This window comes from Phacochoerus africanus, chromosome 2 (genome assembly GCF_016906955.1).
Source record: "Phacochoerus africanus isolate WHEZ1 chromosome 2, ROS_Pafr_v1, whole genome shotgun sequence".
Lineage (NCBI taxonomy): Eukaryota > Metazoa > Chordata > Mammalia > Artiodactyla > Suidae > Phacochoerus > Phacochoerus africanus.
In genome coordinates this window covers 22844874-22871262 of record NC_062545.1, presented here as the reverse complement: position 1 = coordinate 22871262, position 26389 = coordinate 22844874, and the positions used below count along the sequence as shown (strand labels likewise).

General features: G+C 36.1%; 1 protein-coding gene across 1 annotated transcript in view; it reads left to right on the top strand.

Annotated features, from left to right (window-relative positions):
• The window catches only part of VTA1 (vesicle trafficking 1), a 58868-nt gene that overhangs the window by 9390 nt on the left and 23089 nt on the right, over positions 1–26389 (top strand). Inside the window, exons 2-5 of the mRNA XM_047770075.1 lie at positions 11545–11639; positions 13934–14061; positions 14717–14792; positions 20805–20913. Coding sequence (XP_047626031.1) covers positions 11545–11639; positions 13934–14061; positions 14717–14792; positions 20805–20913 — 408 coding nt within the window. The remainder of the gene's footprint in view (positions 1–11544; positions 11640–13933; positions 14062–14716; positions 14793–20804; positions 20914–26389) is intronic.

The following is a 26389-nucleotide window of genomic DNA, read 5'->3' as shown; positions in this document are numbered from 1 at the left end:
AAGGTTTTTAGATGTTTTTTGACCCTCAGTTATTGTTTCTATTTGGAACCAATTTGGAGTCCATTGTACCTTCATTGTGGGCTTATAAATATTCCTTACTGTTTTAATTTTTTTTAGTGGTTCCTCTAGCATCTACAATGTCTTGTCATAGTCTACTGTCATATAGCACTTCACATATGAGGTAAGAACTTCACTTTCTTTTCCCTCTTCCTGTCCTTTGGCTGTAGTTCCTCATGCATTTTACTTATACATTTGCCATAAACCCTAAAATACATTTTTATTTTACTTTATTTTTATTAAATTACAGTTGATTTACAGTGTTGTGCCAGGAGTTCCCGTCATGGCTTAGCGGAAATGAATCTGACTAGCATCCATGAGGATGCAGATTTGATCCCTGGCCTCGCTCAATGGATTAAGGATCTGGCGTTACCATAAGATTGTGGTGTAGGTCACAGATGCAACTTGGATCTGACGTTGCTGTGGTTGTGACATAGACCAGTGGCTACAGCTCCAATTCGACCCCTAGCCTGGGAACTTCCATATGCCACAGGAGCAGCTCTAAAAAGCAAAAGCAAAAGCAAAAAAAAAAAAAAAAGTTGCCAATTTCCGCTGTATAGCAAATGTTCATTCATACATATATGTACATTATTTTTTTTTATATTCCTTTTCCATCATGGTCTACCCCAGGAGATTAGATAGAGTTCCTTGTGCTGTACAGTAGGATCCTGTTGTTTATCCATTCTAAATGTATTTCTTTAACAGTCTTTTTTAAAAAGAAACTTGTAAAATGAATTTTTAATACATTCCCACATAGTTACCATTTTCAGTAGTCTTCATTCTTTTGTGTAGATTATTTTAAATCTGCTATCATTTTCTTTCCTGTTAAGAATTACAATTCTTGGAGTTCCCGTCGTGGCGCAGTGGTTAATGAATCTGACTAGGAACCATGAGGTTGCAAGTTTGATCCCTGCCCTTGCTCAGTGGGTTAACAATCCAGCGTTGCCATGAGATGTGGTGTAGGTTGCAGACGCAGCTTGGATCCCGCATTGTGTGGCTCTGGCATAGGCCGGTGGCTACAGCTCCGATTAGACCCCTAGCCTGGGAACCTCCATATGCCGTGGGAGCGGCCCTAGAAAAGGCAAAAAGACCAAAAAAAAAAAAAAAATTGCAATTCTTTTGTAGGATTACCACCAATTCTTTCAACTTCTGCTGTGTGAAACAAGCTTTTATTTCATTCTTATTTTTGAAAGATATCTGCTGGATAAAAAATTTTAATTTGTCAATTGTTTTTGCCACACCTCCCCACCTTTTTGGGGAGGGAATCCAATTACACATATGTTGGAGCACTTGGTGTTTTTCCACACCTCACTGAAACTCTGGTTTTGTTTTTCTTTTTCTTTTTAATCCTTTTTCTCTCTGCTTTGAGTAGTTTCTATTGCTGTGTTCTGAAGTTCACTAATTTTTTTATGGTGTTTAAACTATTATTAATCCTATCCAGTAAATTTTGTCATTTCAGGTATTATATTTTTCACCTCTGGCAGTTCCATTTGTGTTCCTTTGTGTATATTCTGTTTCTCTTCTCATTTTATTCATGGTTTCCATTAAATACTTTATGATGATTCCCCAGTATTTTAACGTCATTGTCTGCTACTTTCATTATTTTGCCATTGTTTTAGCCTATCTTATTGTTTTACCTTATGTTTACATTCTACCTGTTGCCATCATTTGTAGTTTTTAACTGGTTGCAGGACAGAGAGAATTTTAAGTTCTTGAATGTCTGGAGTTTAAGTTCCTGAATATCTATCTGTTCTTTGAAGGGACTTGGTGTGGCCAACAATTAAGTTAAATTTGCTACTGAATATTTGCTTCTTTTGTGCTTTATTTTTTATGTTTTTAGCTTTAGGGGTCATGTCTAAAGTAGCCTTTGCTTTAAGGACAGATTAACCCTATTATTTAAAGCATATCCCTTTGGGGGTCTCTGCTGAATATCCTCGGAAAGCATCTAAGGCTCTCCACTCTGTTTGGTAAGAACTTGAATGCATCCTAGCCCTGTGTGTGCTTTGGGGACAGTCCAGTGCACAGCGTCTGCTCATTCTCTGGCCATGTGGAGTTTTCTCCTTCACATTCGCATGGTAATATTTGTTTGAGCCTCAAGGTGTTCCCCTGTGCAGATTTCTGGGTTTCTTTTCTTTATAGCTCCATCCTCTTTAGAACTCTGCCCCAACTTACAGCTGCCTCCATCTCCCTGAATTCCAGTCTGTTTTCTCAACTCAGCTGAAAGACTGTGCTCTGCTTAGGACTCCCTCCTATTCCTTAGTTTAGAGTTTGCCTCCAGGCAGAATGCTAGGCTAATGTTGGTGTCTCCTTATATGTTTCCTTTCTTCAGATGTCTTGGTCTTACCATGTCTGTTTCCATTGTCTGAAAACTTGTTTTGCAGATTTTGTCTAGTGTTTTTGTTGTTTGCAGTAGAATGGCAAATCTCATTACTCCATGTGGCCAGAATTAGAATCTGTGTTCTCATTTTAATAACCAAACCATCACTTAGTGTTTGCTAAGTACCAGCAGTCTTTTAGTAGGAATTCAGTAAGAGCTAACTTTTTCTTAAAGCTGCTACATTATGACAGAAACTTTAAAAATATTTGTTTAATACAGGAATGACTGAAGGAAACACCCTTCATTAATATATCATTTATACTCTATTTTTCATCTTTAATTCAGAAGTCACTTCAGAAAAGATAATACTAACCATATAGCAAGTATTTATAATATACTTGTGATAGAGTAATCAGTTTTCTTTGTTGGAATGAAATTTTCTATTATACATCAATGTATTTTCTATTTGAGTGCTCCATTTATTTTACCTTTTAACATATCACTCTTTACAATTGCTTTTATATACTTTTATGTATTTATACCATATATTTCATATTTTTAGATTTCTCATGTACAAGCAAGGGTGTGTTAGAACGTTAATGTTTAGATTTAATGGAACTTTGAATTAAACATACCTTCAAGATTAGTAAATGTTTGTCTCCTAAATGCTTCACATTAAATTTAAAGTTAGGTTGGAAAGTATTTAATCCATTTGCAAATATGCTTCATTATTCATCTTCAAATAATATTTATTCATGAAAATAAACACATTTCCTTGCTGAAATAAATCAAGTATATTTTCTTATAGATGATTTTAGGTGCATATTTATTCTGTTTTAGTAGGTAACTTTCCACATTAAACATTAATTTTTCATTGTACTGCTTCTGCTACAATGAATTGCTTGTCCTGAACAGAGTTCTATATGAAAGTGATCCTTTGTTCCATCCATTAATCAAGATGATCTAGTGTATTTATTAATTTTCATAAGTGAATTTAACATCTTTTCACTTTTATTTAATATAAGAAATGTATCTTGGGATACAACTTAAGGATTGTAAACCATGTAAGATATTAAAAAATGTAAAAGCCAGACCAGTTTTTATCCTTAATCTTTCCAGTTCTGAGATGATTCCACAGTCCTTCAATTACTTTATAATAATGTCCTTATAATTCACTTTATAATAGTAATAATAATGTCCTTATAATAATGTTCTTATAATTATAAAGACTAAATATGCATGTAAGCCAAGAAAAAAATACACATAGGTGAAACCATTAAACTCTCTTGTCATTATATATTTCAGTTATCAGCCATCTGTATTAAGGATAGCTTTTAAAGGACAAGTAGCTGATATTTGTTTATATTTGTGTTGATGATGGTTGTGATAGTGAATTGTGATAATTTCATATTTGCTTCAAAGAAGATATAGATAATCTCCATTTTATTGTAAGCAAGAGTAGGAGAAGTTAAGAGTAACAAATTAGAAAAAGAATTGTGCTTTTTACATAGGAGTAAATCACTTTTGCTTGGAAACAAGAAAGTGCTAATTAATTTTCTGCATGTCTACTTAATGAGCTATTACCTGTGCTAGAAAGCCATTTATCCCCAAAGTTGTTCTACTAAGTAGCTCATTGTACTTCTTAGATGGCAGGATTCATATACTGTTCACTACTATGATGAAATAAAGAGAAAGACCTCCTAAAGGAATGAAACTGTCAGTACTGTATTTCCTCACATTATCATGTTATCATGTGTGCTAACAGTATATAGATAGTGAATAATTAATTAATGTCTATTAAATTTTCTTTGTGTTTGGTGAGGTTTTTGAAAGATGTTTAGAATAGTCATTTGAGAGGTTGGGAAGATAAGGAAATCAGTCTTACGCAATTAATATTAAAATGTCTTCAGAGAATAGGAGATAACAGGAGAGAAGATGGGAAACAAAATAGAACTTTAAGATTATTTTCAAACCAAATGTTTCGCATAGGATGCAAAATGTTGGCATGTAATAAAAATATGGATGTTTAAACAGCTGTAGTTCGTGCTCAGTTTGTAGTAAGGGAGAGTGTATTATTTTACCTTGGCCAAATAAAGAATACTGGAATATTCAATATTTTAAAAGTATAAAGTTAATTTGAGGTTGATAATTATGATATTTATAGTGATGCTGATCTGCTAGTGCTGTCTGTTGCTGGTATGCAGGCAGAGGGAAAGAGAATAGTTGCTTTTGCCAGAGGAACATAATAAAAAGATTCAGGGATAGGAGATGGGACAATAAAGCTTTAGAAAAATAGGAGTTCCCACTGTGGTGCAGTGGGTTGGGAATCTGGCATTGTCTCAGTGGCAATGCGGGTTTGATCCCCAGCTTGGAGCAGTGGATTAAGGATCCGGTGTCGTAGCAGCCGCAACTTGGATTTGATCCCTGGCCCAGGAACTTCCATATGCCATGAGTGTGGGGGGGGGGAATCTAGAAAAATATATCATAAAATCAAAGCTAGTTGCAGAGGAAAATTTAAAGTGGAAAAGACTGATTATAATGAAGAAATAGGAAGACACCAACGAACTGAAAGCCTCTTATAACAGGCAAAATACAAAGTTTAGAGTAAATGCTTGATATGCTGATGTTGGCGATTTGAGATGATAATTTAATTATGAAATGGTTGGCATGTAAGGGAGAGTACATACACTTTTGGAGATCAATGTTTGTAAGAATTGAGAATATGGCACCATGTATGCATTAGAATAGATTTGCTTTCTTAACACAGAAAATTCAAAATAACAATGGCTAAATAAAATAGCCATTAAATAAAATAAGGATTTATTCCCTCATTTAAAAGAAAGTCTGATGTTGCAGTACCCAGTCCCAGTGTGCCAATTCCATGAAGCCATCAGGGACTCAAACTCTTTCCAATTTCCAATTTATAAACCAGCGTGTGATTACCAAGGTCACCTTGTGGTTCAAAATACCTACTAGAGTTTCAGTCATCCCATTTCTATTCTAAGGAGCAGGGAGGAGAAAAAGGAAAGGGTCAGTAAGATCTTTCCCCTGCTGTCATTCCCCTTTTTAAGGTGACTTCCAGAAGTCTCTCCCAATAATTTATGGTTTTATATTAGTCTTAGTTACAGGGCCATATTTTGCTTTGAGGGATGTACTGGGAAATGTACTGTTTTAGCTAGCTACGTTACAACTCCCTCGTAATGTAGGAATCTGGTTAGTAAAGAGGACTGTAAGAAAGGATGTGGGTGGGCAACTAGCAGTTTCTGCCATTATCCTTGTAAACAGGGAAATTTTCTCTTTTTTTTGTCTTTTTTGTCTTTTGTCTTTTTAGGGCTGCATCCACAGCATATGGAAGTTCCCAGGCTACGGGTTGAATTGGAGCTAGAGCTGCTGGCCTACGCCACAGCCATGGCAACATGGGATCCAAGCCACGTCTGTGACTTATACCACAGCTCACAGCAATGCCAGATCCTTAACCCACTGAGCAAGGCCAGGAATCAAATCCACATCCTCATGGACATAAGTGGGATGCATTTCCCTTGCTCCACAACTGGAACTCCCAGGGAAATTTTCAAGATGATGGAAAGACAAGGAAAGATCCTGAGGTCCATGGACAATTATGCGCATAACAATCAAAAGAGAGTGGATGAGCCCTAGATCAGCATGTTTAGAAAACATTGAGAGAGTCTCTACTCTGAGTAACAGTGGGATACAAAGAGAACTTGCCACTTCTCTTTTAGTCCTCTTACATACCAGAAGGAATATGAGAGAATTAAAACTCATTACTTGAGAGGACTGCAAATAAGTTGATTTCTTCAAGTGATATTCAAGTTTTAATTAACACAAAGGACCTTTTAAGGAGCTGGTAGAGAAAGAGCACCCAAGAGGCTGCCTGATAGGGAGGAGAAGCCCAGGAAATCCTGGTGTCACTGAAGTCCAAGGGAGAAAGCGCTACATTGAGAAAGGATTGGTCTGTTGTATCAATATTACGAAAAGCACAAATAAGACGAAAGCAACCTGGAGGTAATTGTTGACTTTATACTCACCCTCACGTTGCTTCAAACCCTTTGAGAGCCAAACACCAACCAGGAAAAATGCAAATGGCTCTTCTCATTATTCAGTTTGTTTATATATGGACTCTCCCCTGTGTATATAATTATTTACTGCTCTTTAAAGTGCAAGAAGGAGTTCCCATCGTGGCTCAGTGGTTAACAAATCCGACTAGGAACCATGAGGTTGCGGGTTCGATCCCTGGCCTCGCTCAGTGGGTTAAGGATCCAGCATTGCCACGAGCTATGGTGTAGTTGCAGACACAGCTCGGATCTGGCGTTGCTGTGGTTGTGTTGTAGGCCGGTGACTACAGCTCCGATTAGACCTCTAGCCTGGGAACCTCCATATGCCGAGGGTGCGGCCCTAGAAAAGACAAAAATAAATAAATAAAAATAAATAAAATAAAGTGCGAGAAAAATTAAGGTGGAATATTAAAAATGCAACTTAAAATTTATTTGGCCATGCTATACACAAGTAGAAAACAAGTTGGATTAAAACAGAGCCATGGAAATTGTACTGTAGAGAAAAAGATTATGAGTTAAGAGGGAGAAGGAATCTAAGGAGAGGAGGGAATTTTGCTGATTCTGAAACAGTAGTTCCAGGAAATATTGTAGAAGGAATGGGGCTGTGTGGAGAGACATGGGCTAGGTTGGGGCAAAACTTTTGAGAGTGAAGGTACAGTGAGCAGTGCTTCTTAACCTTTTGCTCACCTACCCATGAGTTTTAAAAAGTTAAGCGCAAATCTGTAATATTATGTAAGTTATTTATAAATAACATTTTATGTTGATATGGTAATACTATATATGTATTATAAGAATAATATATGTATTATTAAAATATATACAAATAGAAACTTAAAAGAATGAGATAAACATATAAATAGAAATGCTAATATTTTCTTCCCCACACTCCGGCTAGTCAGTCCCTAGGATCTTATGGTTCTCATAAGGCTGCAGCCAGCCTCAGGGTAGTTTGGGCTGGTGTTGGGGGTGCTTAGGGGAATAGGAGCAGCCTGGCATGAAATTGATCCCTGCACTCCTTTAAAAGCCTTCTGTTTAAAAATAAGTACAAGAACAAAATTCCTCAGAAAAAAATGTGGTAGTAACAGTAAGACATAATAAGATTAAATTTGGATGAAGAAAAAGCATATTATCAGTTGTAGATATTATCATTAGAGGAGATGACATTTGATCTGTGATCTAAGTGAAATCAAATAGCCATGACATATAAAAAGTAGAAACATTCAAGAAAGAATTTCAAATCATTGGAAAAGGAAAGGATTATTTATGGAGTGTATTTGAGATAGGTGCTAGTAACTGGGATTGATGCATATTATTAAATAATTAAATAGGAAAAACCAAGAAAATCATTTAACTGAATATCAAGTTTCTTAGAGATAAAAGAACTTTCCATGCTTTGAATTGACAGGAGGAAAATAGTCACAAATAGAAGCTTTAAGTACATAAATATTTTAAGCTTCTGTGTTTTAAAACAATGTTCAAAAATTGAAAGATGGAGTAAGATTTGCAACCAGTATGTTTATTTTCCAAAGGGCTTATGTGCTGCACTTTTAATAAAAGAAATGCATAAAAACACTGGAAGAAAAGACCTGAACAACTCACTAAGAGGAGCTGTTGAGAAGTTCAGTCACAATTATAACCAAAAAAGAGCTGACTGAAAAAGGTACAGAGCCTGAGCAATTCAGGAGATATGGCTAGTTTAAAAAGGGTCTTGTTTTGCACCAGCAACATGAATGGACCTAGAAATTATCATACTAAGTGAGGTTAGGCAGTGAAAGACAAACATCACATGATATGACTTTTATGTGGAATCTTAAAAAAGGACACAAATGAGAGTTCCCATTGTGGTGCAGCGGAAACAAATCTAACTAGGAACCATGAGGTTGCGGGTTTGATCCCTGACCTTGCTCAGTGGCTTAAGGATCTGGCATTGCCATGAGCTGTGGTGTAAGTCCCAGACACAGCTCCGATCTGGTGTTGCTGTGGCTCTGTCATAGACCGGCGGCTGCAGCTCCAATTAGACCCCTAGCCTGGGAACCTCCATATGCTGCGAGTGTGGCCCTAAAAAGGACAAAAGACCAAAAAAAAAGGACACAAATGAACTTATTTGCAGAAAAGAAACAGACTCAGACTTTTGAAAAACTTAGAGTTACCAAAGGAGAAGGTGGGAAGGCGGAGAGGGATGGACAGGGGTTTGGGATTGACATATGCACACTGAGGTATATGGAATAATTGGCTGATGGGACCTGCTGTATAACACAGGGAACTCTAGCCAATATTCTGTGATAATCTATGTGGGAAAAGAATCTGAAAGAGAATGGATATGTATACATGTATAACAGAATCACTTTGTTGTATAGCAGAAATTATCACAACTTTGCAAATCAGCTATACTTCAGTAAGGCTTTAGAAAATGAAAAGAGGAATTCCCGTCGTGGTGCAGTGGTTAACGAATCTGATTAGGAACCATGAGGTTGCAGGTTCGATCCCTGCCCTTGCTCAGTGGGTTAACGATCCGGCGTTGCCGTGAGCTGTGGTGTAGGTTGCAGACGCGGCTCGGATCTTGCGTTGCTGTGGCTCTGGCGTAGGCTGGCCACTACAGCTCCGATTCGACCCCTAGCCTGGGAACCTGCATATGCCGCAGGAGCAGCCCAAGAAATGGCAAAAAGATGAAAAAAAAAAAAAGAAAAGAAAATGAAAAGAAAATTAAGCAAGCAAGGTGAGTGGGGGGGGTGGTGTTTAGCCATTCTTTAAAAGGTGTGGAGTGGGGAGAGGTGATTAGAATCCAAATGGGAGAGGGACCTGGACATGTTGTTAAATAAGACTGCTTAAAAGAAAGAGAAAAAAGGCAAAAAATTTAGTCAGATTTGTGATCAAAGCAATGGATATAATGAGCTTTTTTTGCTTCTCAAATTAGAATTTTCTTTTCTTTTGTCAGAGTGATAGCGTGTGGTGGTTACTGTGCATTGAAAATGAAATCATCATGACTTTTACACTGTGAGGCAGTGTAAATCTATAAAATACTTTGAGAACTCCATTTTTTTTCTATCATTAATACCTAGGTAGATCAAACCCTTAAATCTGCTATAACCCTTAAATGCATTGGAAATAAATTGCATTAATAAAGTAAACTTTAAGCTCTGTAACAGAGATAGCCCTAAACACCTAAGCCTTCTAAAGAAAGCTCCTTCATATAAAGCTATTGACATTAAAAACATATGCAAGAGTTCCTGTTGTGGCTCAGCTGTAACAAACCTGACTACTATCCATGAGGACATGGTTTCAATCCCTAGCCTTACTCAGTGTGTTAAGGATGCAGTGTTGCCCTGAGCTGCTTGGATCCTGCGTTGCTGTGGCTGTGGCAAAGACCCATAGCTATAGCTCCGATTCAGTCCCTAGCCTGGGAACCTCCATATGCCACGAGTGCAGTTCTAAAAAAAAATGCAGAATACATATCTATGTATAATTTGTATATTAATACATTTTTAAGGAAGATATGGTTGGGTGACATAATTGAAGTAAAAATCCTGAGAGTAGCTGATAGACCAAGCCCTGTGCTAAAGCTGTAGTAAATGAAGCAGTGATAGACCAGTAGACTAACAAATAACAAAGCAAGATAGACAATAAACAGAATTAGGCCCTTTTATCCTATGAAGTCTTAATATATGGTAATGAATGATAAAAATGGCATTTAAATCACTGAGGCAGAATGAGCTATTCTTTCATTCATGTACTTATCTATTCAGAAAATGTTTATCAAAAGCCAAGCACTATCTCAGATGCCAGAGATACATCAGCAAACAAAATGGACTAAAATCACCATTACCATGGAGTTTAAGCTGGAGATGTGGTAGAAACAGAATAAATAAATGGGAGATGATTACCTGCTGAGGGGAAAATAAAGCAGGGAAGGGGGATGGTGTTCACAAGATTCCTTTCGGGGCCAAAACATGCTATTCTGCCTTCATATTGTATAAAGAACTTCCACAAGACAATGTGTTAACAAGCAAACAACCCAACAGAAAATTGACAAAAGATTTTTTTCTTTTATTTAACTATTCCTACTTCATAAAGGAAGATAAAAAGCTATCTAGTAAATATCTAATACATTTTGAGTAGAGAAAATGCAAAATCAGACAGCTAACGCAATCCTGAGATTGGTAAGTTTTAATATCATTTTTTTTAACTTAATATCAGTTTTTGTGAGTTTGGGAGAAATGGGTACTTGCATGTATTGTAGATTTAATTGCATAGCAGTTATCTGTTTTGGAGGACAGTTTAAGAGTAAAAGGTACACATACTATGATCCAGCAATTCCACTTAATATTTCCCTGAGGGAACTCCTGAATGTATGCACAAGAAGTATTTACTAGGTAACACAGTGTGGTTGTAATGATGAAAATCTGAGAACTACCCAACTATGCTTTAGTTAGGACAGTGTGTCCTTACTGTGGAGCACTGCTGAATGGAAGCAGACTGTTGAATAGAAGAGGTACATGTAAGTGTGTGTAGGCACCAGTGGTGGCAACAGTTACCACCAAACTGCACAGTTCTGATCACTGGGAAAGCTATTTAGGATTGTGGTATCAGAGAGTTTTTTTGGCTTTAGCCTTATCTCTAATATTTTTATTATTTTTAAAAGAAGGTATATTTAATTTTATGTGTATACATAAAAATGACCAAAACAATTATGCCTCAGCTCAAATGGCATTTCCCACTATCCCAGCCCATATCGTGTATTTTATCCGTATCACTTATCTGGCCCTTGGCAGGTGCTCCTATACATGTAACTTTTTCTGAATGCCCTCACTTAGACCTTGTAAACTGCAGGTCCCTTTGATAGCTTAGGACCTGGTCTTTTTATTTCTTAAACATAATGCCAAAAGAGAAGGCCTAACCATAAAAATTTGTTGTCCTCATCATGAATCTTACATTCTTAGGGTGGTATTTTTTGTGTTCTTTATATTTGTGAAAAGGATTCATAGTAAATTAGAGTTTTATTTCTAAATTCACTTAAAATTTAAGTTATTTCTTAGACAAAACATATATTTTAAACAATCAGTCATGAAATTGTTCAGATCATCATATTTTTCTTCATAGGTCGTTTATATGCAATGCAAACTGGAATGAAGATTGATAGTAAAACTCCTGAATGTCGTAAATTTTTATCAAAGCTGATGGATCAGTTAGAAGCTGTAAGTTGAACACTGAAAATTTATTTGCTGATTAGTGTTTAAAATATTTTTATTTCATTTGTGTGCATGTTGTCAGTTCTTTTTGGCAGCAATCAGCAGTGTCATTATAGCTAAGGAGAAATTAGACACAATTTCTTTTTTAATTTACATCATGCTACTTAGGGAGTTGTAGGTGTAAATTAAAGTCGATTTTAGTATCTTGCATATTCATTATGTCTTGTTCCAGATTATTATAGATGACCTTTGAGTCATCCTTTCATAAGGGAGAACCCTTTCTAACCTTCCATCACAAAATCACAGAAATAACTGATTTGGGGATTCTTAAATAGCTCTTATAATAATGAAATGGGCTATTTATTTAGTGAAAGAGATGATGGAGGAAGCTGCCTGTTGTCTCTTCTACTTCTAACACTGCTTCCATAGATGCAGGAAAAACCTAAGTACTCTTCTCTTGGAGGATGGCATTAGGAGGTGAGAAGAATGTTTCTGACATGTAGCAAAACATATGTAAAATACCATTTCTAACAGACATTTTATACAGAATATATCTGTTAATTTTATAGCATAACAATAATAGCTAAAGTAATAATAGCTTGTGGATAAGACAGAACTCAATTAGTTCTTGATATAAGCAAAATGTAAAATTATACTTATAAGGGAACTTACTAGGAATTTATTATTATCTATGTGAAATAACAAGGAAGTTTATTCCATGGTGAGAACATATCTGCTTGTGCTGTAGTGTTTTATATTTACAGTTGGAAAGCTTCAAGTATATTGTGTTTTTGCTGCCAGATATTTTATATTGAAGATGAGATGGAATGACATATTCCCACTAAATTTTTCTAGAATTAAATTGCCTCTACAATTAAATCATTTCACAGTGTGGTTACAGTAAACTTGTGTTATTTGTGGGATTTATTTTCTGTTTTTGTTCAAGATAAGCAGGCCCAAATGTCTTAAATTCCAATATCCAGTCTCTTCTGGGGCTTAATTATGAGATTATTTAGTTTGCTGATTTTATGAAAAATCCTGTGACTTTTTCTAAATTTAATTTTTTACTTTATAACATTCTTTGAGAAAATCAAATTTTTTTTTTTTTTGGTCTTTTGTCCTTTTAGGGCCGTACCTATGGCATATGGAGGCTCCCAGGCTAGGGGTCTAAAGGGAGCTGTTGCTGCCAGCCTATACCGGAGCCACAGCAATGCCAGATCCGAGCTGCGTCTGCAACCTACACCAGAGCTCATGGCAACACTGGATCCTTAACCCACTGAGTGAGGCCAGGGATCGAACCTACAACCTCATGGTTCCCAGTCAGATTCGTTTCCTCTGCACCACAACAGGAACTCCAAGAAAAGCAATTTTTAAACAGTAGTGTGGTGCTCAGATGTAATATTCCAAAAAGTCCTTTTATTCCATTGTGACAGTCTGAGTAAAATGTAGGAATTTAGTGTGTCTTTAAAATACTTTAAATTATTGTATGTGTAGGAAAGGGATGTACTAACTGGAAATTTTCATAGTTGTAAATTGTGTTGATTTGAGCTACACATTTGTCTATGTTTTTAAAACATCCATAGTCCTATTCTAAGTTTTTCATCTTATACCTTACTTAGAATTAGATGTCTTTTTTTTTTTTTTTGCATAGTGTGCTCTGAGAGGTACTTTTTTAGGATGTAGTGTTCCTTCTTACTCTATTTTTCTGTATTTGATAGAAGAACTTGAAATAGGAATAAATTAAAATTTTAAATAACATATGGTTAAGAAAGAATTTCATTCCGGTTTTTTTTTGTTTGGTTTTTGGTGTTTTTTTTTGTCCTTTATCCTCTCAGGGCTGCACCCGCGGCATACACAGGTTTCCAGGCTAGGGCTCCAATTGGAGCTGTTGCCACCGGCCTCTGCCACACCACAGCAACTCAGGATCCGAGCCACATTTGTGACCCATACCACAGTTCATGGCAATGCCGAATTCTTAACCCACTGAGTGAGGCCAGGGATCAAACCCTCAACCTCAAGGTTCCTAGTCGGATTCTTTTCCAATGCGCCACGACGGGAACTCCCAATAATCCCATTATTACATTGGATAATACACCAGTTTGAAATATTTATGTAATGGTTGGATGTTTATCTTTTTTATTCTTCATTATTTTGATATTTAGAGCTAAATTATACTTTAGGTTATCATGAGTTTCTTCAAAATTTTGTAATCATTGGCTTTGATGATTAGGATTATTTGTATTTAAGCATACACTTCTGTAAGTTCAGAATCATAAGTTCTATATCTCATTTTATTTTAGCTTAAGAAACAGTTGGGTGACAATGAAGCTGTTACTCAAGAAATAGTTGGTTCTGCCCACTTGGAGAATTATGCTTTGAAAATGTTTTTATATGCAGATAATGAAGATCGGGCTGGGCGATTTCATAAGTAAGTAAAGAAAGATAAAATAAAAATGATGTTTAGTTACCGAATAGTCAGAAGTATCTAGTTTTCTCTTGTTCACTTCTATGCTTCCTGGTTAATGATATAGATTTTTCTTAATTACCTGTAGACTCAGAATGATTTTAGGTTACAAGAGTGATCCTGTCGTTTTAGAGAAAATGGCTAAAAGAAGAATACCCAGGGCAGACTCATTTTCTCAGTAAATATACCCTAACTGGCCATTTTTTGACATTTAATAAAATCTGAGTTGATTTTAGCCAAAAAACTTGGTTCAATGGAACTCATTTTAAAAATTCCCACCCCCCCATTAATTGAAATGATTTGTCATTATTATAATAAAACTTAAATACAAGGAAATACACATGGCTTGATAGGTATTCAGATAGTATTGTCATTACATTTTCTAAAATCAAAGGCCTACTGTGAAACCTTGCTGTGGCATATTTACCAGTAGTATGTGTTGTTACTTCCTCCTAATAGGTTACAAAAGGAGTTCCATTGTGTTGTCGAAACCTGATTTTATTTGAAACATTAATTTCAGAGTACTTTTATAAACATTGGAGGTTTTCTTATAGCTAAAAGATTAATTCTGCATCTTAGTATTTTTCATTTAAACTCAGTGAACTCTTTTCTCTTCCAGAAACATGATCAAGTCCTTCTATACTGCAAGTCTTTTAATAGATGTCATAACAGTGTTTGGAGAACTCACTGATGAAGTGAGTGTACATTCTTTATTGTCTTATTGTTCTGAAGATCATTATTGTTGCTTTTTATAGTTGTTATTACATTGTATTTTGAGCAGCATGTCCATCAGAATTATAGTATAAGAAAAATATAATTTAAAATTTTCTACTAGGCACATTTTAAAAAGTAAAAAAAAAAAAAGATGAAAATAATGACGTAAAAATGTTATTTTTTTGTAGTAAGTTCTTTAAATCCAGTGTATATTTTACACTTTAGCAAGTATGTGGCTACTATGTTGGTCAGCCTAGATTCAGAGTCTGATTTTATTATTAATCCTGGCTGCTGTTAAATTTCTTTATTGTTATTTGGAGGCAGAGACTTTTTAGGACTGTTTTTTTTCCTATTTCATTTCTAGTCAGGAATAGTATTGTTAAAGATTTATTTCTATTTAAACTACATATAGAACTTGATATTTTGTAAGATATTTCCTATCCATTTTACCAGGTCATTTCTCATAGCCACTTTAAGTAGAGCATATATTCATTTTATATCTGAGCAAATGGAAGCTAAGTGACAAACTTATTGCCATGAGTTGTGTTGTTTTCAAGGTAGCAGGCTTTGCTGTGCCTTCTACATGCTTTCACTTTGCTCTGCTATTGGCATAGCAAATTTGTTTTTTGGGAGGGAAGATGTTAATCTAGAAAGAGAAAGAAAGAAAGAAAGAGAGAGGGCTACATATGAGACCCATAGGGGCATGTCATATTAGTGATTAGAAACCTATGAAGAGCATTGCCTTCTATGAAATCTTTTTCTTCAAAATGGTGAGCAATTCATGGTAAAGTTCCTAACAAAACAAAGTACCGTCTATCTGTGAGATATTTTGCATTTTTGTAAAACAATATATCAAAACTGTGAAAAAAATTCTTTATATGTCAAATGAAGTCAAGCTCTAGGCTCAATGATCGTAAGCTTGGTTTTTGAGTTGGCAGATGTATAGGACATTTCAAAATTGTGCCAAATGAGGGACACTTTTTTATTGTGACTGTCCCTTTTATTTCAAAATGTCCAGCATCCCACAGCACAGTGCTCTGCCCCCACAGCACTCCCCAGTCAGTCAGATCACAGATCCACCAGCAGATATTTCCAAACACCGTCTAGGGTGTGGGACAATGCCCATTGATAGCCACTGCTGGGTGGTTTCCTGAGATAGAGTCGTGTAAGAGAAAACTGAAACCTGGAGTGTGAAAACCAGAAATGCTTCTCACTTTTTTGTATTTTGGAGGCCCTAATGATCCACTCTGTATAGCCCATTTTCTACTCCCATCTCCTGTTAATACTGATCTGAATTTTTTTCCCCTTTTTACATAGTATGGGACTCTATACTAGGTAGAGCATGCAGACAACACAGAGGTGATTTAAAAATGACGTTATGGGGAGTTGCTCTTGTGGCTTAGCAAGTTAAGAACCCAATTTGTGTCCTTGATGTGGGTTCGATCTTTGGCCTCACTCAGTGTGTTAAGGACCCAGTGTTGTCACAAGCTGCAGCATAGTTCACAGAAGCAGCTCAGATCCTGCCTTGCTGTGGCTGTGGTGTAGGCCTGCAGCTTCAGTTCCAATTCAGCCCCTAGCCCAGGAATTTCCATATGCCCCAGATGCAGCCCTTAAAAATAAATAAATAAATAAATAAATAAATAAATAAGACATTATGGAAAGCTGTAGATAGGTCAGTAGGGTTTTGGAGACTACCAGATGGGTGAAGGAGAATAATGAGACTAAACTAGGAAAATTAGTCATAAGCCGGATCAGACAGATAATAAAAGGCCTGGCATCTTCTATTGGGGCGGGGGGGAGGTAGTTTTGAATAAAGAGCTATGCTTTCGGGTGCTTCGTATAGTAAGAATCTGTAGACTGAACTGGGGTAAGGAAGAAAACTACCAGTCATTTGGCAAAAGAACTAGTTAATAATTACCATGAAACTTTGTACAAAGTGAGTTTTTTGACCAAGAAAAAATAATACTTAGATAATAATATTTACATTTTAAAATGTAAGGAGTTCCCTTGTGGCATAGCAGATTAACTATCCACTGCAGCGGCTCAGGTTGCTGCTGTGGCACAGGTTTGATCTCTGGTCCAGGAACTTCTGCATGTCATAGGTGTGGCTAAAAAAAAAAAATTTGAGGTGGTGGTATAGCATCCAAAAATAAATCACTACTAGACTCCTGGAAATCGAAAGACAAGAAATGTGCAAAAGAGAAGTGAAAGTTCAAGTTAGGAAATTAGACGAACCATCAGGTAAGAGGATAGTTTTGAAAGAGAGACAAGACGATCAGGTAAACATCCTGGTCACCACCTAACTTGAAAGGCAAGAAGAGGAAGTGAATAAAACAGAGAAGTGGATAGAAATGTTAAGCTATGAGAAGAGAAGGCCCCCTCCTACTTCTTACTTAGGGGAGCTGCTTTTGCCCACATATCTCAGAAGCAGGCACACAGTTCTTTGGGGTTATAACTGCCAATAGTGGGGAACCCAGATAATAGGTAAAGCAATAAATAGAGGGAAAGAACAAGATGTCCAAAAGTCTTAAGTGAGTTAGGTAACTTTTGTTTTCATTTTTGTTTTACTTAAGAGACACATAAATACCTACACACATAATTAATATGGAATTCATCTGCATTTAGGAAGAAAAAAATCTGGGTTTATATTTAGGTGTCGTTAACAAAGAACAGCTTCCTTAGTTATTTGAACGTAATAGCTAAGGTAAGGACTCTAAATAGGGCAGATGAGAAGGCTTCAGAGGGGCTGGAGGAGATTTGTTTAGATACTCAGGATACTAGGGACTGTATGTAGCATAAGAGTAAAAGGGACATGTTCCAAAAATGTCCACACTCTTATTTCCTTTCTCATCACCCAACCAAAGTTTTTTCTCATTTTTCTTGATCTCTTTCCTAACATTTTCCCCTTTTAATTTTATGCCATATTCATAGTTATGCAAAAATAAGGTTTATATTTTCTTTAATATTTTATATGTCACTATTCTGTTTCTGAACTCAGTTCAGTTATATGTACTTGACTCTTTTAACCCTGCTTTATGTGATTCCATCTCAGAATTTGATTAAATTTGTTGTCACATTAACTTCTGCCATTCTTATAGCTGTCTCAGAATCAATGTCCCAGGAGTTCCCTTAGTGGCTCAGCAGTTAACAAGCCCAGCTAGGATTCATGAGGATGTGGGTTCAATCCCTGGCCTCCCTCAGTGGGTTAAGGATCCAGCATTGCTATGAGCTGTGGTGTAGGTTGCAGACTTGGCTCGGATCCCAAGCTGCTGTGGTTGTGGTGTATAGCTCCGATTCAGCCTCAATCCTGGGAACCTCCATATGCCACAGGTGCAGCCCTTTAAAAAAAAAAAAAAAAAAAGTGTCCCAGTTTTAGGTGTCAGGTCACTAGAGTATATATTAATATTTTTAATTTTGTATTTTAAAGCAAACAGTGTTCCAAATGTATGTTAATTTCCCACTGTAACATCTTGCAACATTATGATAGGTTGCCTTTTATTGTATTTTAGTTTTCATTCACTTCTACCAATGTTTGAGGAGCAGATCCCATTTTTGCCTTTTTTCATTCCTTCATAGTCTTATTTTAGGTTTAATACTTCTAACTTAGGAAAAATAAGAAAGTTACAGGTGAAAGATAATAATACTATTCTAATCTGTTGAGTTTCTGCCAATTTAGGGGAAATCAAATGAATATGGTATGTTTTCCTGCCCTTACAGGGTTTGTGTTCCAGCTTGGAAAGTGAAGCAGAATAACTGAGTATGATGAGAAATGGTGTAGTGACAGCATACAGAGAAAGGGCTCCACTCCTACCACTTGCCTGAAATTGTGCTTGGACACTTCAGATAAATCTTGTTTCACTTTCACATCCCTGAATTACAGTGAGGAAACAGAGTCAAAAAAATATAAGTTCCTTGTCCTCAGATGCTATGGCCATATGGCCAGGACAGTATTTGCAAACTCTCTGTAATAAAGGTCCAGCATTTTTTTTTCTACTTAATTTCCATTCTGTTGCACACTGATTATTTTGTAAAAATAGAAGTAATAATTAACTAGAAAAATGAAACTTTAAAAAGACACATAAAATATAAGCCTGTTTTTCTGTAAGCTTCCTAAATGTTCTCAGTTCCTATACTATCTTGTTACGAAACTGGTAAACATTTTACAGGCCAGCACTGGTTCTGGGACCAAATTTTGATTGACACTGATCTAGATCCTTATATAGACGCTCCCAGAGAATCCTGATGTATCCCAGTCTGGGACTCTCCCGGCTTGAAAAACAGGGCTGCAGCATATCTGGAACGATCATGTACATGAATAATTAGCTGCAAAGAAGGTAGTCTGTTTAAGGTATCTGTTTGCAGTGGAAGGTTCAGAATTAAGCAACATCTTATTGCTAGCCTAGAAAACCATGGTAGATCAAGAGAAATGTATCCAGTCACAAAATCATGTGTTCTCTACCTACACCACTTTAGGTTTTCATGCTCTCACTGTACACCGAAGGTCTCATTCTTAGTAATTATAATAATAAAGATATGAGTGTAGTATTTCTTACTAGAGTAGGAATTTCATGTATCTCGTATTCACTTAGGTGTAATAATTGCCAAGAACTGTGTCTTATACCTGATATTCAATTAATTGTAAATGAATGGAGTATTTTTGCATGCAGTGTTAGTATATAATATGGTTAAGAATACTGCAGGCATTGGTTTCAAAATTTTGTATGCCACATCATAACTGTGTGACTTTGGGCAAGTTATTTGTTTATATAAGCCTGTCCCCACATATATAAGATGAAGAAATATAGTTGTACCTGAGCAAAAATGAAAAGCAATGTATAGAACTTTTAAAAAAAATGGAATATATGAGACTTGTTTGATGAGAAAAATTAAATATACAAATTCATTAATTTAGGGGGTTACATTTTTTAGGTTTCTATGTACTACTTATCTGTAGTAGTATGTAGAGACTCTTAAACTACAAAACACTTCAGCTAAGTATCCGGACTATATGCCGTATTTGTAGTTATTGATGACTTAGTGGATCTTTATAAAAGGCAAATTACAATTGTTTTTAATGTACATAATAAAATATATGTTCTCTCCAACTCAAATATGCATGCAAATCACCTGGGGATCTTGATAGTAGTGCAGATTCTGGTTTAGTAGGTCTGGGATGGCCTTGAAGGGTCTGCCTTTCTAACAAGCTCCCAGGTGATACCAGTGCCACTGGTCCATAAGTAAAGGTCAAGTGAAAATATAAACTGCAAATCACTAGCCTGTCCAAAATTGTAACAGATTTTACTCTTGTATGTTTTAAAGCAAATTGTTATTTTATAGCATGTAGTATAAATTTTATGTCAGGAAGGAAGAGGCAACTATCAGATTTTTCACTGATTTTCCAGTTCTCTTTAAAGCAACCCAATGACGTATTATTTCCCCCTTTTTAGAATGAAGGTAACTGAGATTAGAGCTGGTAAATAGCATACTGTAAGTTAAAAGGTCAAGCTTGCCTAGTTGTCAGTCTAGTATTCGTGTGTTTGCTTTAACCATTATAGCACCTTAGGTTTTTGTTTGTTTTCATAGATAGGTACAGATCAGGTTTTTCCTTTTTAGTGAAAATAGTTCAATCTATTGTTGTTTTCTTTTATATTTAATTTTAGAATTCCATTTAGCCTTATTTCTCTCCTATGCATAAGAGTTGCAAGTTTTGTTGGAAAGACATTCCCATAGTTCCATTGCAGACTTTTTCTGAAACGCAAAACCATAAAAGAGAACTAGTTATATGTTTTGAAGAATGGCTTTTCATAAAGTCTGTCAAGCCCTGTGCAATGGTAGAATCCAGAGATAAGGTGGGGAGATTGCTAGACTATTTCAGAGCTGTACCATGGAGAAATAGGTTTTATCTCAGAAACATGATATAAGTCATCATAGTGTATATTTTGATTTGCCTTCTTTACTGCAGTTTGATGTTGTTATAAAAATATTTCTTTTAGAATGTGAAACACAGAAAGTATGCAAGGTGGAAGGCAACATATATTCATAATTGTTTAAAGAATGGAGAGACTCCTCAAGCAGGTCCTGTGGGCATTGAAGAAGATAATGGTATGTATTTATCTAAGTGAAATGATTTAGTAAAATTATAATTGTTCAGTATATTATTATTCAGAGTTTTGGGAAGGACTGATACAATTTTGTTTCCCTCATCAGGTCCAAAGTCAGGTGTAAAAATAGAAACTTAGGGACAAGTGAAAAACTGCTCTAACACTTCTCTATGTCAACAGAATAGCTTGGCTGTCTCCTTCCTCTAATCAGATGTTATCCCTACTTGGGACAGGCAGTCCTTCTATAATCTATAAAGTGTTTTCAGACCACAAATAACATTGAATTTATTTCTTATATACCTGAGATATGGATTTTTTGAGGAGCGGGGCAGGCAATACATTCACACGGTTCAGAATTTATAGAGTATATAAAAAATAAGAAGTGAGTTTCTCATTTCCACGACCCCCTTCATCTTCCCAGATTTCACCAAAACCCAAACAAGTAAATAATGTTTTTAGCTTCTTGTATATCTTTACAGAGATTATTTTTTATAAATTACTAGTAAATAGGAATATATACCCCCACTTTTTCACAGTATTGGTAATATACACATTGTTCTGCATCTGGTTGGTTTGTTTATTCATTCTCTAAGAGGACTATTTAGAATTTATAATGCCACTCAGTAAAAAAAAGCAAAAAAACACTGCAGTTTTACATATAAATACTATGTGTAAACTATTTTGCAGCTCATCCCCTAGAAATGCAAACTTTGATGCAGCATTTCAAGTGAGTTTTTTGCTATTTATTCAGGAAGCACACTTTAAGATATGGCCTTGTTTAATCTTTTAGTAGCACATTTTCACACAAAATGCTTCTTAACAGTCATTTTAAATAGTAAATACCTTGCATCATACAGTGCTTTAAGGCTAGCAATCATTTTCACATAGTTCATACCCTCAGAAATCCCTAAGAGACAGTTGATATTATTCCTGTTTTACAAAAGAGGAAATTGAGCTTCCGCCTGGGTCTTGGCCTTGGCCAGCCTGTCATAGAACCACAAAGAACGAGGACCAGAACTTGAATTCTTACTTTGAGTCCTGTATTCTATTTACTAACACTACAGAAGCATGATGTAATATTAAGTTGTTACTAAATGTTCAACATGGACTGTTCTAAGATATGGTTATTTTGGGGTTATTTGTCATAATAGTGAAATTGGATTTTTGTAAGTATATTGCCTTAACTTTATTTCTTTCTTTTTCACTCAATATTTTGGAATGTTTTACATACTTCCCTCCATGGTTTAATGCTAACCACAGTCAGGAGTATTTTATGTCAGTCCTAGTGTTTACAAAACCATTAGTCACTTCCAGTTGCCCACAAAGAAAGATCTAAGATCCTTAGCCTACCAGGCAAGATTCTCCAAGATCTGGCACTGACCTGCTTTACCAGCTTTATTTCCTATTCCTGTCTCCTTTTATCTTAGTCCGCTTGGGCTGCCATAGGAAAATATGGTAGACTAGATGGCTTACAGAAAAGGCTCTTTATTTTCTCACAATTCTAGAGGTTGGAAAGTCCAAAACCAAGGTCCAACAGAGTCTGGTTTCTGATGAGGACCCAGTTCTTGGCTTTCAGAGAACCACCTCCTCTCTTTTTGCCACGTGGTGGAGTGTTGGGGGGCAGGGCAGGAGAGATCTCTTCCGCTTCTTATAAGGTCACTCACTGTCCTTTCAGATTGGGGCTTCACTCTTATGACCTCCTTTAACCTTTAGTTATCTCTAAAGACCTGTCTCCAAATACAGTCACACTGAGGGGTTAGGGCATCATCTTAAGATTTTGAGGGGACAGTTCAGTTCATAACACCTATATAAACCCTTTATTACATCCATAGATGTTAGCAGCCAGAAAGTATCTTTGTCTCTTTCTTTAGTTAAAGCCATTTCTCCCTCCTAAAATGTTATCTTTCTTTACCTATCTGAATCTTGTAATAATCTTCCTTCATCTAAATTTCTGCAGAGCTATTTTATGTTTGTATGTATAAATTCTTATAAAATATATGTTTAATAAAGTATCTTCATAATATATGGTAAAAATAATTTATAGAGTACTTGCTAGATTTTAGGCCCCGTGTTCAATATTTTATGTATAATCTCTAATTTAGTCCATGTAACTTATGATGGTAGCTGGGGATCCCTATCCAAGCTCTAATAACTAGTTAATGGAACCTAGGGTTTGATCCAAATCTGTCCAATTCTAAAGTTCTTGGACTTCCCGTGTGGCTTATAACATAACTACTCGGCGTTGCTTCTACAGTGGCTGTGACATGACCCCCGGCTGGGGAACTTCCATATGCTGCAGGTGTAGCCAGAAGTAAAAAAAAAAAAAGAAAAAGAAAAAAAATAATAATACTGTCTATGTTCTTATTCTGCATTTAAGTAGATGTGTTATTTTCCTCAACCAGATAACAAGACTTAATCTGTATATGTCTTCCCCATTGAGCCTCACAAGAAAATGTCCCAATCAACCAAGTCAACATAACTGTTCATTTAGTTCCCCTCGAGGACATAGTACCAACATTATGAGAAGCACTTCTATACTTCTATAGACATGGTATAGAGCCCCAAATTTGTAGTGACCTCCTGTCTCCCAAGGTATAACCTGTGCTTGCATTTTTAAAATCTTACATATTTTTAATTCATTTTTTTAAGAAACTTTTTTCTTTTTAATGTCATTTTGTCAGCATTGACTGGGTATCAGAGATGGATAAGACATAGCCCTGTACTATAAGAACTTACATTCTCATGGGGAGCTATAGGTAAATAAGCAGATATAGTACATGTTGGTGAGAGTTTATACCTGAGCTAAATCTTAAAAGATAGGAGTTCCCGTCGTGGCGCAGTGGTTAATGAATCCGACTAGGAACCATGAGGTTGCAGGTTCGATCCCTGGCCTTGCTCAGCGGGTTAGGGATCCGGCGTTGCCGTGAGCTGTGGTGTAGGTCACAGACGTGGCTCAGATCTGGTGTTGCTGTGGCTCTGGCGTAGGCCAGCAGCTACAGCTCCGATTAGACCCCTAGCCTGGGAACCTCCACATGCCGCGGGAGCGGCCCTAGAAAAGGCAAAAAGATAAATAAATAAATAAATCTTAAAAGATAAATTGAATGATCAGGTAAAGAAAAGGCAAAAAGATTAAATAAATAAATAAAATAAATAAATAAATAAATCTTAAAAGATAAATTGAATGATCAGGTGAAGAAAAAGGGAAGGATGCTACAGCTAAAAAGAAGAACATCCCCAAAGGCAGGGAGGAATATTGAGAAATGGCCCCACTATAATCCCTGCAAGAAAGAAAAGAAAAAGAAGAAATGTTTTTCAGAATGAACTGGAGAAAGATAATGCTGCAGATTTTAAGGACGTGCAGGAGCTATTAGTAATGTAAATCAAAATAATGAAAACCTGGGTAAGCTATTGGCCAAGGAGATAAAGAGAAGGAAGTACATCTAAGGAAGTGTAATCAATAGGACTTAGAGACAGTTTAATGTGGGAGAAGAGGGAGGAAACAGAAAGTGATCCCTATTTCCAGCTTTTGTGATCAGAGGCTTGGTGATTCAGTTCAAAGAAATGGCTGATCAAAGATTAGCAGGTTGGTGGAAAAAGTCAAGGAAAAGTCATTGAGATGCTAATGTGACTACTACTTGAAGAAGTCCAGTGGCAATTAGGTATTAGATTTCAGAAGAAAGATCTAGGCTAAAAGTAGAATTTTTGGAATTGTCAGTTTGAAAGCAAGAAGTGAAGCCAAGATAAAATGTTGGATCACACAGGGAAAATGAGTCGTTTAAGAAATAAAAGATAAAAGTAGGACCAATCTTTGTTCACATTGGAAACTGAAGTGGAGGTGCTTCTGTTATCTTATTACTTGTAAGGTATATACACATATTTGTAGTAAATGTAAAACTACATGTAATACTTAAAATTACTTTCAGACGTTTGATTTGAGAGAAACTTAACCTCTTAAATGTGGTTATGTGTACGTTCTTAAATATACCATAAAAAATATTTTTGTTGTTTTAAACATAATCATTTTACTTTTCAGTAGTATTTCAGAGGTATCATTCTACCTATATTGAAATACCTAATAAATGATCAGTTTTGTTTTTCAGGTACTCTTTCAGTGACCTCTTAAAGTTTTTAACGTTTTTCCCTCAAAAATAGGAAGTGTGAAATTTTGATGATTACCATGATCTCTTTTGTTCTGAAACGGTTGTTTTAGGCCGTCCGTAGTACCATAGATAATTAAATCTATGTAATTTTTATTTGGGGGATTTCCAAAAATTGGCTTAAATTGGGCTTGTAATTTTTATTCATAATTTTCATTCCGTTTTTATAGAGCTTCTTAGTAGTAGAAAATTGTTAGGTAAAGAATACTAATAATCCTTTAAATATAAAGAATATGTTCACTGTATGCTTTTCACCCTGTTAATTTTAAAAAGTCTGGTATCAGGAGTTCCCGTCGTGGCTCAGTGGTTAACGAATCCGACTAGGAACCATGAGGTTGCGGGTTCGATCCCTGCCCTTGCTCAGTGGGTTAACGATCCGGCGTTGCCGTGAGCTGTGGTGCAGGTTGCAGACGCGGCTCAGATCCCGAGTTGCTGTGGCTCTGGCGTAGGCTGGTGGCTACAGCTCCGATTCGACCCCTGGCCTGGGAGCCTCCATATGCCTCGGGAGCGGCCCAAGAAATAGCAAAAAGACAAAATAAATAAATAAATAAATAAATTAAATTAAAAAAAATAAAAAGTCTGGTATCATAATTACATGTGTGATGCAGTGACTTGATGTATATCCTTCTAAATATAGATATTTCCATTACCCCCAGAAATTACCTTGTGCTCCTTTCCAGTCCATTCCCACCTTCAGAACCAAATGATTTTGTCGTTTGTTCAGCCACCAACTAGTTTTGCCTGTTTTGCTTTGTATGATTGGAGTCATACAATATTCTTTTATGCCCAGCATTTTTCTCAAAGTGTTGTATCTCTGAGATTCACCCATGTCTTGTGTATCAGTAGTACATTCTTTCTTACCGCTGCGAATACATGGCATACGTTCCATTGTTCTGGGTAAATAGCTACAGCAGAATTGCTCTTTAATTTTTAAGAAACTCCCAAATCATTTTCTCTGGGAGAAATGAAATTAACCCAAAGTTAGTATAACCATTTATACTTTCATCAGCAATGTATTAGTTTCTGTTGCCCAGTGTCCTTGCTGACACTTGGTATTGTCAGTAATGTGTTTAAATATAGCCAACCCTGTGTTTAGGGGTTCCTTACTGTGATTTAAGTTGCATTTTCCCAATGATTAAATGATACTGAGCTCTATTATGTGTGCTTATTGGCTTTTCATGCATCTTTATTTGTGAGGTATCTGTTTAAATCTTTTACCCATTTTTGTGGTAAAATATACGTAAGGATATCCTGTTATTCCAATATCATTTGTTACACTGTTTCCTTTCCTTTTTGAAGGTCTTTGGTTTCTTTATCAAA